At 36.3% G+C, this 13,349-nt stretch overlaps 1 protein-coding gene across 1 annotated transcript; it reads left to right on the top strand.

The window, feature by feature from the left end:
- The first annotated feature begins 879 nt into the window (after nucleotides 1-879).
- smyd2a (SET and MYND domain containing 2a) lies at nucleotides 880-13,020 on the top strand. The gene is made up of 12 exons (XM_084096229.1): nucleotides 880-1,250; nucleotides 2,749-2,812; nucleotides 6,233-6,343; nucleotides 8,055-8,115; nucleotides 8,511-8,635; nucleotides 9,629-9,696; nucleotides 9,782-9,884; nucleotides 10,246-10,356; nucleotides 11,022-11,145; nucleotides 11,752-11,926; nucleotides 12,046-12,154; nucleotides 12,294-13,020. Exons 1-12 carry the CDS (start codon nucleotides 1,078-1,080, stop codon nucleotides 12,375-12,377), a joined length of 1,308 nt encoding a protein of 435 aa, XP_083952355.1. The 5' UTR covers nucleotides 880-1,077; the 3' UTR covers nucleotides 12,378-13,020.
- Nucleotides 13,021-13,349: the final 329 nt, after the last annotated feature.

Genomic DNA, 13,349 nt, shown 5'->3' with positions numbered 1-13,349 from the left:
TAAAAAAAAATACTTTTATATTGATTCAATGGATTAATTGCATTTTGAAAAAAAAAAGTCATGAATTTATTGCATTTTTGGGGAAAAATAATCCGTTTTTATAATAAATCTTTGAAAATCAAAATCTGGATTTGAATTTATGTTATTATAACCTAAAGATGCTATGTGAAAGTTTGAAACAGAAAAAAGTGGTTTTCATCTTGCCACTTTCTTGGTAAAGAAAACACATTTTTACTCAAATTAATCAAAATGGATTTATCACGTTCTGGAACCAAACTATAATATTCAGAAGTAAAAAGTGTAGCTGACACAGTGTAGTGTTTATGTGTTTATGTCAGAATGTTTATTTTTAAACCACAACCTTCTTGGGGCTTCTTTGGCCGATACAACCCTCTAATGTCAGAATGTTTATTTTTAAACCACAACCTTCTAAAAATGATATATTTAACAATATATTTTGCATTTCTCATCCAAACAACGTCAAACTTGGCACTGCACTTACTCGTGCCCGTAGCAAGACACCTGTCGAGTTTGAAATCCATCGGACTAACGGTTCGAGAGATATGCGAATAACACACACACACACACACACACACACACACACACACAGACAGACAGACAGACAGACGTTCCTGTAATTTATAGAGAGATACTGCAATATTCTATTAGAGAATATTAATTTTCATTTTTTAAATTCAATTCATTTATCTTTTTTATTTGTTTGTTTGTTTGTTTGTTTTAAGAATTTTTATTTAGGAGATCAGTTCGATTGTTTCATAATCTCAAATGCCTCACTTTCCCCTAGACACCACGCGATGGCGCCATGAAGCCAAATATCAAGGTAGGCCGGTAGTGGACGACACTCGCGGACGGGCTTTAGGACCGCTGGGTGTGTGGGGCATTGCCGTAAGCCGCCTGTCTTCTGGTGCAGCTCGTTCGGAGTCTTTTCGCCGAACATGTGGTGTGGTAGTGGCGTCACTACACTTGCCGCAGTCACTAACAAAACCGATTGAGACCGAGGCACCGCTTTCTGACGAGTGCAAGGAAGTGTGACACGCGAGCAGCAGGTCAAGAGCAATGAAAACCGAGGGAATTGAGGGTACTGAAAGATTTCTGAGCCCCGGTAAAGGCCGGGGACTCAAAGCCACTAAGCAGTTCAAAGTTGGTGATCTAGTGTTCGCCTGTCCGGCGTATGCTTACGTGCTGACAGTGAACGAGAGAGGCGGACACTGCGAATACTGCTTTACCAGGTCAGCGCTCCTTTTAAGTCCACGTCTGACACTTTGTGTCTTTGTGTACGAGACTAGATCCTCCTGACTTGCTGTGCACACGGATGTTTCATTTGACAATGCATGCACGTACACCAAGAGCTTTATATTAATAATAATAATTGTTAACTTTTATAATAGTTCTTGATCAACTTTGTTTTGGTCATGACATATTTGACCGGAAGCTAATCTGCATTCACTGCAAGGCTGGTCCCTCTTAAAGATGGCTGGCACATGCTTTCTATTTTTTCTGCGTTTAAATGCTGCTGGGTCATGCACTGTGAGTGTGAAGGGTGACCCACTTTATACACACCTCCAACACGGACAATGAGTGCTGTGCATGAATGTTTAGTGAAATCTTTCTTTTCAGGCAGTCAGTCTGTAGATTTTTACAGGAGACGTGTGTGATGTGATCTAGACTGCATAAATCCATTAGATACAATGGCAATACATCTATCATAAGCGTATGTAAACACAAGACAATGTAAATTATTATTTTATGGGCTTAAATGAGAGCTTTTCGTGTGATTGATGCATTTGTCAATGTTGAACTTTTTATACTTTTGTATTGTTACAATGAAGGTGATGTATGACTTTGTTCCATTGAACAAGAATGGAGATGTTAAAGTTGGTATGCAAGAAAAATTCTCCTCATCTGTTTTCTAAATGCTTGTTATAGATCTTATTGTGAGTGATTTATCCTTGCATATGTTTCATTTTTAATGAAACTTTGTAATGTTTCATCAAAATGTCATAACTGGACCTTCTGGTGAAATCTTCTCTGTGGTGATGTGATGGATGCAGGACGTTTCCAATCATTTTATCATTAGCTCACCCTCATGTCGTTCCACAACTATAAGACTTTTGTTAATCTTCGAAATGCAAATTAAGATATTTTTTAATAATCACTTAAAGATTTCTCTCTGTATTGAAAGTCCAGGTAACCATTGATGCTTCAAAATGTTCATAAAGGCATCCATGTGAACCAAGTGATTTAATCCAAGTTTTTAAGGGATAGTTTAGCTAAAATGATTAATCTGTCATCATTTACTCACCTTTTTAAAACCGTAAGAATTACATATTTCTGTGGAACGTAAAAAAGAAGATGTTTTCAGGGTCAATATTAACCAAAACTGTATAGTTATTACCAACATTCTTCAAAATGTCTTATTTTATGTTCTGCAGGAGAAAGTCGTATATGGTTGGAACGGGTGATGAAATGATGACATGATTTTTATTTTTGGGTGAACTTTACAGAGAATGACAGAAATAAGATGCAATCAATGAAACTTAATGGTGACCGTGGCAAAAATATTTTGTGCTCTACCAAAGAATGAAAGTATTATGTTTTCAAAGGCATAAGGGTAAATAATGACAGGATTTTCATTAACTTTAATATAGAGGGAAATAGTGGCATGCTGAAGTGTGAATTGAGGATCATCTCAAAAAAAGAAAACTTTTTTTGTCATTTCATTCACAGGAAAGAAGGGCTGTCGAAGTGTGGAAAATGTAAACAGGCCTATTACTGCAATGTTGAGTGTCAGGTAAGTCTGTGTTTGTGCTTTTTGTTGAGGGAAATAATATCATAGTCTCTCTGTGTATGGATTTGATCCATTATCCATATTACAAAAATAGTTCACCCCCCAAAAAAGAAAATTCAGTTACACTTTATTTTACAGTGTCCTTGTTACATATGTTACATGTACTTACCATAGTAATAACAGTCAATTATGCATAATTACATGCAAGTAACCCCTTAACAAATCCTAATCCTACCCTAACCTTTAGTAAGTACATGTAGTTGCTTAATATTACTCATTACTTAAATATATAATTACACTGTAACAATGACACCTTAAAGCTACACTGTGTAGGATTTTCTCCCATCTAGCGGTGAAATTGTTTATGACTACCAACTGAATATTACTTCTAGCCCCTCCCATTCCGAGGGCGTTTTAACTCCTACGGTGGCTGTATTATTTCAAATCTGCCGGCAGTCGCGAGTAATCTCCCCCTCGCATTCGTCACGGTGCCACTGAGTGTAAAAACGCAAAAGGCGAAGCTTGAATTTCCAGGTATGTCCCTCTTTGACTAATGTATTTTCAAGATGGAGGCGCAACCATGCCACCATTCGAGCGACTCCCTCGTATATGTATTCTAAATGGCAGATTCTACGCTTACGAGAATACTTGATTAGTTGGTAGAAGTAATTACACATTAATGAGCACATATCATTTTGAAAGAACAAAGTGTTTTTTGCAAAGAATCAACTTAAAAAATTGCACAGTGTAGCTTTAAAATAAAGTGTAACTGAAAATTCTGTCATTATTTACTTACACATCATATTGCCTATATGCTGTGGAACACAGAGACATACAGTACTGTGGAATGTAACGCTGACACACTGTATTGACCAATCAGAAACCACAGCCATAACGATCTGTTTCATAAAGTTCATTTTGCTCTGTCAGCATATATCAGAGCTTTTTTTCCCAATGCTTAGTACTTACACTACAGTGCTCTAATTGTGAGGATGGTCCCACTGGAGCAACGCTTGTTGAAGTGCTTTTCCTGTGTTTGAGCCAGAGTAGCATAGTCTCAGACTCAGAATGAACTCCATAGTTAATGCACTCACTTTACCTGGAATCAAACCTGCAGCCTTTGTGTTAGCAGCGCAGTCCCTCAACAACTCAACCACCCTTTGCTACATATCTGAGACTAGTTTTGATCCATCCATTCTAATCAAATGTAGGGTCGTGGGGATGTTTATATATATATATATATATATATAGTTTATATAGTTTATATATAAATAGATAAATCATTGTTTATTTTTAAGAAATATACACAACACCGTTTTCAACTAAAAACGGAAAACTTTGCATTTTTCGGGGCCTGAAAACGCAAACTTGGGTTTCAAAGTGCAAGTTTTTGAAAACGATACCGTTATCTCCATGTAAAATACAAAAGTGCGAATTTGTGAAAACGGAGACGTCAGTCTATAGACCTTATGTGCTAGAGAAACAAGTGCCCAGCCAACTTTAGAATTTAGTTTTTTAACTTCCGTTTTCCCAGTAGCTCTGTATAATTCTATGGCGTTGCTGTCAAAGTAATTTGCTGGTGTAGTGGATTTACTTATTGTAGCGTTAACGAAAGCGGATATCATAACAAATGTTTAAAGTGGATATCATAACAAATGTCAGTAGCCTGGGAAGATTTTAAAACGAGCATTTCATTCATAAATCTGTAAGATCTTACCTGCGTGCTGTGCAAATATAAAGCATAAGAGACTTAAAGAGACACAAAACAATCTTACAAGCCCCAAACATTTGAATTGTAATTTTTAATTTATATATTTACTTTTTACTGTTCTAAAAGGCTTTAAAATATTTATTTCATCTCATCAACTTTGTATAAGACAAAGCACAGTTGACTCAGTTCCTCATTAATGAGTTCCTCCAGGATGAGAAACAGGGATCGTTCTCTGTAGAAACCACAGCCGGAATGACAGCTCTGTAATTGATCATTACGAGTGAGTGCCAAGCAGAGTCGAAAATCCAGCACAGAAAATAAAGATCATCAATAATCCATTTGCACTCTACCACAAGGCCCTTCTCTCTAGTCCCTGCTGTTTTTCTGCACCCTGCAAGTTGTGGCGTTAGAATCAGCCTATCCATCATCATACGGTTTTAAGCTGTTCCAATTCAGGCTTGTCCCTCTGTGGATCCTTGCTCTGAATTTAGGCTTTTATTCACATATAAATGTTGATCAGCCTACATAAACACAAGCTCAACCGTACTTGACGCGCGAGAATAAACCTGATTGGTTTTTGTGGAAGCTCAGACGTGCTGCGTAACACAAGAATGAACCTCATTGGTTGTCGCACATTAAGCAAACATGCTTGAGCTTCCGTTTACCATGTCTAATGTGTCCGTTGATTGTTTATTTGTGAATAAAAGCCCAAATTCAATCTGTTCATCATATAAAAAGCGAACATGTCTCTTCAGAAAATGTGGACTACATCGCTCAATTCATATGGATTAGTTTTACAATCTCTTTATTAACATTTTGAAGCGTCAAAGTGGTAATTTCACGGACTCAATGAAGAGACCGTGTTTTGAGGATGAACGAAAATCGAACAGGTTTGGAACATCAAGATGATGACAGAATTGTGGGTGAACTAACCCTTTAACGTAAAGTCATAATGTAAGGTAATATGTAAAAATGTAAAGTTTATGCATTATCATTAAAATCAGTTCCTCCCACATGAAAATGACCCAAATGCAACGCTCTATTCCCTGCTAAATGACACACAGGAAGTCCCACCTTAGAATCACACCAAAGATCTAAGACTTGCAGCAGAACAATGATTTGATAGCACTTCAGTGTTTATACTGCAGAAAGGGAAGCTACAAATGGTTGTCTCTGGCAAAGAAATTACACACTGTTGTCCATTTAAATATAAAAAGCAATAGTACAAAAAAAAGAACAGCAGACCAATATAATTAAAGCAGCGATCATGAAGAAAATCTGGGTAGCCTGTTTATTTTAAGGGATTTGGTTGTTGCTCTATTCCTAAATTGAGCTGAAAGGCGTTCTGGCCACGCTGTTGCTATGACGATCCGTCTCAAATGCATTAGGGATCGGTTTCTGTTTGCTCGCCAGAACACAGGATTTAGTTTATTCGTCGCCCAGTAGCCTGTGAGGCAGGCTGAGACTAATTCAAAGTCTTATCTCTCAGGAATTCTCGTATTCGCCTTGAGGTTCCGTTCCATTTGAAAGCATGACTCATCAAACGGAAGCGAGCCGACGTGCGATTGGTTATATCAAAAGCATATCATCTCAAAAAGAAGAGCTGTGACCCTTCATGCTGGGTGTGGTATTCATCTGTTGATGAAATGTGAAAATATGCTATATGTTTCCAGTTTGTGTGAAAATAAACAAAGGCCTTGTCCTTTCCTCAGAGAGGAGACTGGCCCATGCACAAGCTGGAGTGCTCAGCCATGTGCTCATACGGAGAGAACTGGTGTCCATCAGAAACCGTACGACTGGTCGCCAGAATAATACTCAAACAGGTGAGGACAACCAGGTTTTTGAGGTATGAGGTATAACTTTTTGTTAAAAGTTTTTGTTGGGAAAAGTTTTCAGCATTTCTAATATGAAGTTTTTCATCAAATATTATTTTTATTTTATATCAGCTTTATTTCAATGAACTGATATGATTTTAATAGTTTTAGTTAACAATAACAACAGTGCTCTAAAGACACCTATTTCCGGGTAACTTTTCATGCACGTACTAAATGCAATTATTATTACACTTAATGATATTTTGCTTGCTAACAGTCTTTGCCTAGGTGGATATTTACAGTGAATTTACTGCAGAGTAGTAGTTACAGTACATTTTATTCTCTGCTAGAACTATATTGCCTGTTACATCTTAAACGTTTTTTTGGCTGTGGAAGTATTTTGAGGAGGCAGCTCTCCAGCTGCTCTGCTGTAATAATGTCTATAGCTACAGCCACTCTTACTCATGAGTACTTCAGTTCAGAGAGTAAGAGAGGTCTAGTGCTTTCACATTCCTCACCTGCCAATTAGGTTTTTTTTTTAGGTTTTTTTTTAGTTTGAATGTAGTTTTAAGTTCGCAGTGCCCTGCAACTGTACATATGTCTGAATGCCTTGAGAAAAAAAAAATTGTTATAGAGGGTTTAGAGAAGAGGCGGCTTGCTCAGGGTTGGTGAGATTTTTTTAATGTTTTTAAAATATGTCTCTTATGCTCATCAAGGATGCATTTATTTGATCAAAAATGGTTTTCTATATTTTAAAATGTAATTTTTTCCTGTGCTGATTTTCCTGTGCCTCATGCTGATTTAGTGCTCAAGAAATATTTCTTATTATTATCTGTGTTGAAAACCGTTGGGCTGCTTAAGACTTGTCACTTTTGATCCATGTAACAAGTCCTTCCTTGCTGAATAAAAACATAACTTTCTTTAAATAAATAAAAACTTACTGAAACCAAACTTGGGTAGTCATTTAAGTTCTTAAAAATGTCAATGATGGAAATTGTTTTAGGAACTAATAAAACAGACATTTATAAATGAGTTTCCTCCCTTTAGCCACTTCATTCGATGCTATTGTTATTAATGCGCCTGATCATGAGATTATAGGCAGCGAAGACAGCACACATCTCTGTTGTCTTCTAAATCCAACCAGATCAAGGAGTTTCAGCAGACAGGCTGTTACACAAACATTGGATTTAGATGTGCCTTGTTGCCTTCCTACCTCCATATGTTGCTTGTGAAGGCAGCATTTATCAGGTTTCAGACACATCTAGTGTGAGTCTGAAGGAACTCAGCTCTTTCTGCTGCACCTGTTCAGATGATTAACCTTCACAGGTGTGAAAACACGGACGGCTTTTCTTTTTCTGAACACACTGATGCAAAGTTCACCAATAGTAATATTCAGTCATTTAAGAATCGGTACAATCCAGTGCACGGCTGATGATTTAGTTTAGAACTAGATGTAGAATTTTCAGTGCTGCTCTGGCACATATGGTGCTACCATGTGTTTTTTATGGATGTGTTTTTCCTGAATGCGTCAGGCCCGGCAGCTCTCCGTGACTCACTCTGCCGGCACATGGCGCTTTGTGTCACACAGCATGTGCCCGTTAGACAGTTGGCCAGAAAACTGTTCGGTCTCATCAAACACTGAAACAAGGTTTTGTTTTGCATGTTTGACAGTTTGTGAGGATTGTCACATCTAACTTTTAAACATTTTCTTGTTTTCCAGAAAAGCCAGACAGAAAGGACTCCTTCAGAAAGAGTGTTGACTCTTAGGGAATTAGAAGCACGTAAGTGTTTAGGGTTTAAAAAAAGGTTTAAAAATGCAAAGTCTGTTTCTTTTGCTTAAAAGAGGGTTTGAAGTTGAAGTCAGTAAAAGGCTGGTGACTTTCCACACCTGTTTAATGACCCTTACCATCTGCCCTGTTGGCTCTCACAGATATATGACGCCTAGAGTAGGACTTGAAGTCTTCGTCTGTGTCTGAAATTGTAACTGGTGGAGCCATGTGAAAAAAAAGAGTCAGACATTGCATGTTTGATGAAAAGAGAGCTATTACTGCTATTGTCCTGATACTCAATTATATATTAACATTCTGTCTAATTTGTGGCATAGCCTTAACAATGTAAGACTGGAGTCTTTTTGAAGATGAAATGCTAATTTCCTTTTCTGTACAATGTTTGTCAGATCTGGACAAGATGGATGATGAGAAGAATGAGATGAACGATACAGACATTGCTGCACTACATCACTTTTACTCCCGCCATCTCGATTTTCCTGATAATGCAGCACTTACTGAACTCTTTGCTCAGGTAAAGTTAACTGTGAATTTTTTCTTTTTTTCTTTTTTGCGTATAGTTTTGGGGCTCTGCATGTTTTTCACTAAATGAACACGGATAAATACTATTTAATCAATTTCATGCATCAATGAAGAAATGCAGTAAAGCAAGGAATAATTGAAGTATTATCTTATATTTTTACTGCAACATTTTAATAACTCGATAAAATTTTGTAATCAAGTGATTGAAAATGACAGTTTGAAGATATATTTGCATAAATGAACTTACCAAGTTTTTTTGTTTTTTTTTTGCTTCTAAATAAAAAGCCGAATTAAAAAAATCACAATATTTACAGGATTGCTTTATTTTATATTGCCAGCAAAATCATGCAAACTAAGTATTGAGCTGATTATATTCTAATCACTTTATAAAGTATGAATGCGTATATATGAAATATAAATACAATATAGTTTTATAAAATATAAATTAAGTTTACTATGTTTATTTTAAAGGGATAGTTCACCCAAAAATGAAAATTGTCACTGTTTACTCACCCTGTAAAATCTGTTTGACTGACTGACTTTTGTGGAACATAATAGAAGATATTTTGGAAATATATTAGTGTTTTCAATGTCAATGGTATCTAAAATGTTTAGTTGCTTACCAACATTCTTCAAAATAACTGCTGAAGAAAGAAAGTCATGTTTAGAATGACATGAATTCTCTTTTTTTTTTTTTTTTTTTTTTTTAAATAAGGAGAATGACAGACTTGGAAATAAAAGATTCGATGAAAGTGAATTGTGACCTTGGCTTTCATTCTGTCTAGCATCTCTTTTATGTTCCATGGAAGAATGAAAGTATTATGGGTTTTGAAAAATGTATCCCTTTAAGTGATCCTAGGTTAGTCTAGCATATCTAATAGTTCTCACTTCAGAAAGCATGAGATTTGTTCCAAAACCTTGTACCCTATTTGTGGATAGTTCCAAGTCTGTGTGTCCATGCTAATTCCTCCTTTTTACATCACAGGTGAATTGTAATGGCTTCACCATTGAAGATGAAGAGCTGTCTCATTTGGGTTCTGCTGTTTTTCAAGAGTAAGTCTCATACTAGAATCAAAACCACTGCCTTGACCAAAATATATGAAGTATTTGATAGTAATCGAATGTCTTTCCATGGTAGTGTTGCTCTGATGAACCACAGTTGTAGTCCAAATGTGATCGTGACGTATAAAGGTACAGTAGCCGAAGTGAGAGCGGTGCAGGAGATCAACCCTGAAGATGAGGTGAGACAGGGCCATGTTATGCTTGTTCTTAATATTGTATTGTATTGCATGTCTTGTCATTGTTTGAGACTAAATAGTGACTAAAATATTACACTTACAGTAATGCAAAATTTTGTTATCTTCACTGACTGGCCAGACCTCACATGATTTTTATTGTCACATTCAGGAAGCCTTTGTTGTTTGTTATTTAGCATTATAATCATTGTCATTAAATTGTAATGTGAAATGTTCATGTAAAATGCAGAATTATCTGACAAGTCAGTATTGAATTCTGACTTCTATTATAGTATTGCATAATCATCTCATTTCTAATTTAATTGTTGTATATTGTGTGACAGTCCTCTTTGTTTCTCTGGAATAGATCTTCAACAGTTACATTGACCTCCTGTATCCAACAGAGGATAGAATTGAACGGTTGAAAGATTCTTACTTCTTCACCTGTGACTGTAAAGAATGCACCTCTAAATCAAAGGTGAGTGTCATTTTAACCCTTTAATAAACGACTTTTCATATACGGGTGCGTTCACAGTTTTAGTTCAGTTCTTTTGGTCCAACCCAAAAAACAGATAATACATTTAGTCCTGGTTTGCTTAGCGTTCACACTGTCATTTTTAAGACTGAGCCTAAAGATACAAAAAAACAAAAACAAAAAAAAAACGTCTGAACTTACCGAATATCCAAAACAATGCTGTGTGCTTGGATAAATGTGCTCGTTATATGTGTGTACATATGATGGCATTTTGTCCTGAGAACTCGTGAAGAGTTTATAAAATGTGTAAAAAAGGAGTCAAAACAGCGTCGGGAATTCCTCTGTTGCACACAAACGAAGATCGAAGGAGAAGGCGTTTCTGACGCCTGTACCGAACTGTTATGGCTCCCATGACGAGAAAGAATCAGGTATGCTTCAGCATTCTGTCCTTTTTAGGGTCGCATCTGGTGACGTCACGTCATGTTTTTGGTTCGTTTTTATGTCTTTGGTCTTTGTTGCGTTCATATTTCTGTCGAAACGCATCAGAGTTCGTTTGAAAGCGGACCGAGACCCATCTTTTTATATGTAATAACAGTATGAATAAAAATTAACACGAATAAGGGAACTCAAGTCGATATATGTGGAATAACACCTTCTTTTTTATTTAGGACAAAGCCAAAATGGAGATCCGTCAGAAGCTTAGCACACCTCCAGGGGATGAGGAAATCACACAGATGGTCATGTATGCCAGAAATGTCATTGAGGAGTTCAGGAGAGCAAAGCACTACAAAAATATCCTTCATTGGCCTTTTTTTTATTTTTATTTTTTTATAGTTTTGTCTGTGATATCGGGCAATATTTTTGAATATAGAGCAATCCAGAGGCACTGGGATATATTTAGTCTCCACACTTGAAGCCATACTAACCTTTGGGATATATTGTGCCACAAAACATACATTAGTGTTTTTTAAAAACATAATTGCCAGACAATATACACTACCATTGAAAAGTTTTGGGTCAAATATTTTCTTTTTCTTGCTTTTATTCAGCAGTTATGCGTTAAAATTATATCTTTTAAAAATCGACAGACTGTTTTCAACTTTGATAATAAGTTATGTTTCTTCAGCACCAAAGAATATTAGAGTGATTTCAGAGGGATCATGTGACACTGAAGAGTGGAGTAATGATGCTCTGGAGTAATGAAAAAAAGAAAAAATTAACAGAGAAAAATAGTTCTTTTTAAAATTGTAGTAATATTACACATTAAATGCATATTAAATGAAATGCAGCCTTGGTGAGCACAAGACACTTTTTTCACAGACCCCAAACTTTTGAACGGAAGTGTATATATATCCTGAAGTTGTGGTTTTGACTAAAAGTTCCTTGACCGCTAAGTACCCCCCAGTGAGCTGCTGGAAATCTGTGAACTAAGCCTGGAGAAAATGGGTTCAATCTTTGCCGAAACCAATGTGTACATGCTGCATATGATGTATCAGGCAATGGGTGTCTGTCTCTATATGCAGGATTGGGACGGAGCAATGAAATATGGCGAGAAAATTGTCCAGCCCTACAGGTAATGCTGGGTCCAGTGTGATTCCTGTCTTTCTGACTTATTTTAATTTAAAATTCAAATAATAAAGAGTTACAGTGTATCCACTTTACTAATAGTGTCCAATGCACATATCTTTCTAGTGTGCACTATCCTCCTTACTCACTGAATGTGGCTTCTATGTACCTGAAACTTGGAAGATTGTACCTAGGACTTGAGAGGAGTACACAAGGAGTTAAAGCTTTAAAGAAGGTAAGGCGTTAGCAGTGCTAATGTAATAATAATGTAATATTGGATGTGGGTGTCCTTTTGAAATCTAAAAGAAAAAAAAAAACTAAATATTTTTGGACCCATCTAGGCTTATAAATTGTTGTTGCTGAATTTATCACAGGCTCTTGCAATCATGGACGTTGCCCATGGTAAGGACCACCCGTACATCGCTGAGATTAAAAAGGAAATAGAAGACCAGACATAATGGGAACACGTGGAGGAATATGCATCAAACACTGGCATGTGTCTTATACCTCTCCTGGGAATATAAAAACAAAGTGATGTCAAAATTACCTGTTTATCTGAGATGTCATTTAAGTGAATTTTGGGTTTTGTAAATAGATGGCCTGAATCTGAGATACTTTGTTGCTTGTGTTGTCTGCACTTTGAACAAATGTGCTATACTGTTTTCTGAGAAGAAGGGCTAAGAATTAAGAATCATATCATATATGCCAGGTTTTTAACAACATTTTGCCCCCTCATGTAGCAACACAATATTATTGTTTTCAATAGCTAACGAATGTAAATCATTTATATATTCTCAATAAGGCGAAAGACTCTGATTCTGTTTTACTTGTCTGTTTGCATGGTTATTGTTTTTGCACTGATCAAAATATATCATGGATACTGTTAAGATATTGGACTTCCAATCAATCAGTGCATTTCATAGTGTTACTATCATTGTTGCTTATTTGTTAAACGTTTCTTGTTTGTTTAGTATTGTGCTATTTTGACAGATCGTATGGGCTAAAGAAAAATTAAATATAAAAAAAAGATGCAGACTGCCACATGCAAAATACATTAAATTTAATGTGACAACACTAAAGTAATAAATTCCTTATGACAAACACTGACTTTATGGATTAAATTTTTTTTAGTGGAATACTATTTAAGATGTGCAACCAGCATCAAAATAACAAATTTATCTCTGAATTGTGTCACTAAATACATTCAGCGACTTGTAATCATCATCATCTGCTATTGTTTTTGTCATAAGTCTCTTCATAAGCTGTGTTGCATCCCTGGCAGTAACCATGGTGATGAAATCCATATATGGCTCTCATACCATCTGCTATGACCCAGAGCACGTGTTTGGCAGAGCCCTTTGGAAGCAGTATGGTGCCATTCATCTCTACAGAGCACTGCATTCAGGAAGACAAACACGAACAGAAGAGTA

The sequence above is a fragment of the Abramis brama genome, assembly GCF_963993115.1.
Source record: "Abramis brama genome assembly, chromosome: 21".
Lineage (NCBI taxonomy): Eukaryota > Metazoa > Chordata > Actinopteri > Cypriniformes > Leuciscidae > Abramis > Abramis brama.
This window is presented reverse-complemented; position numbering and strand designations above follow the sequence as displayed.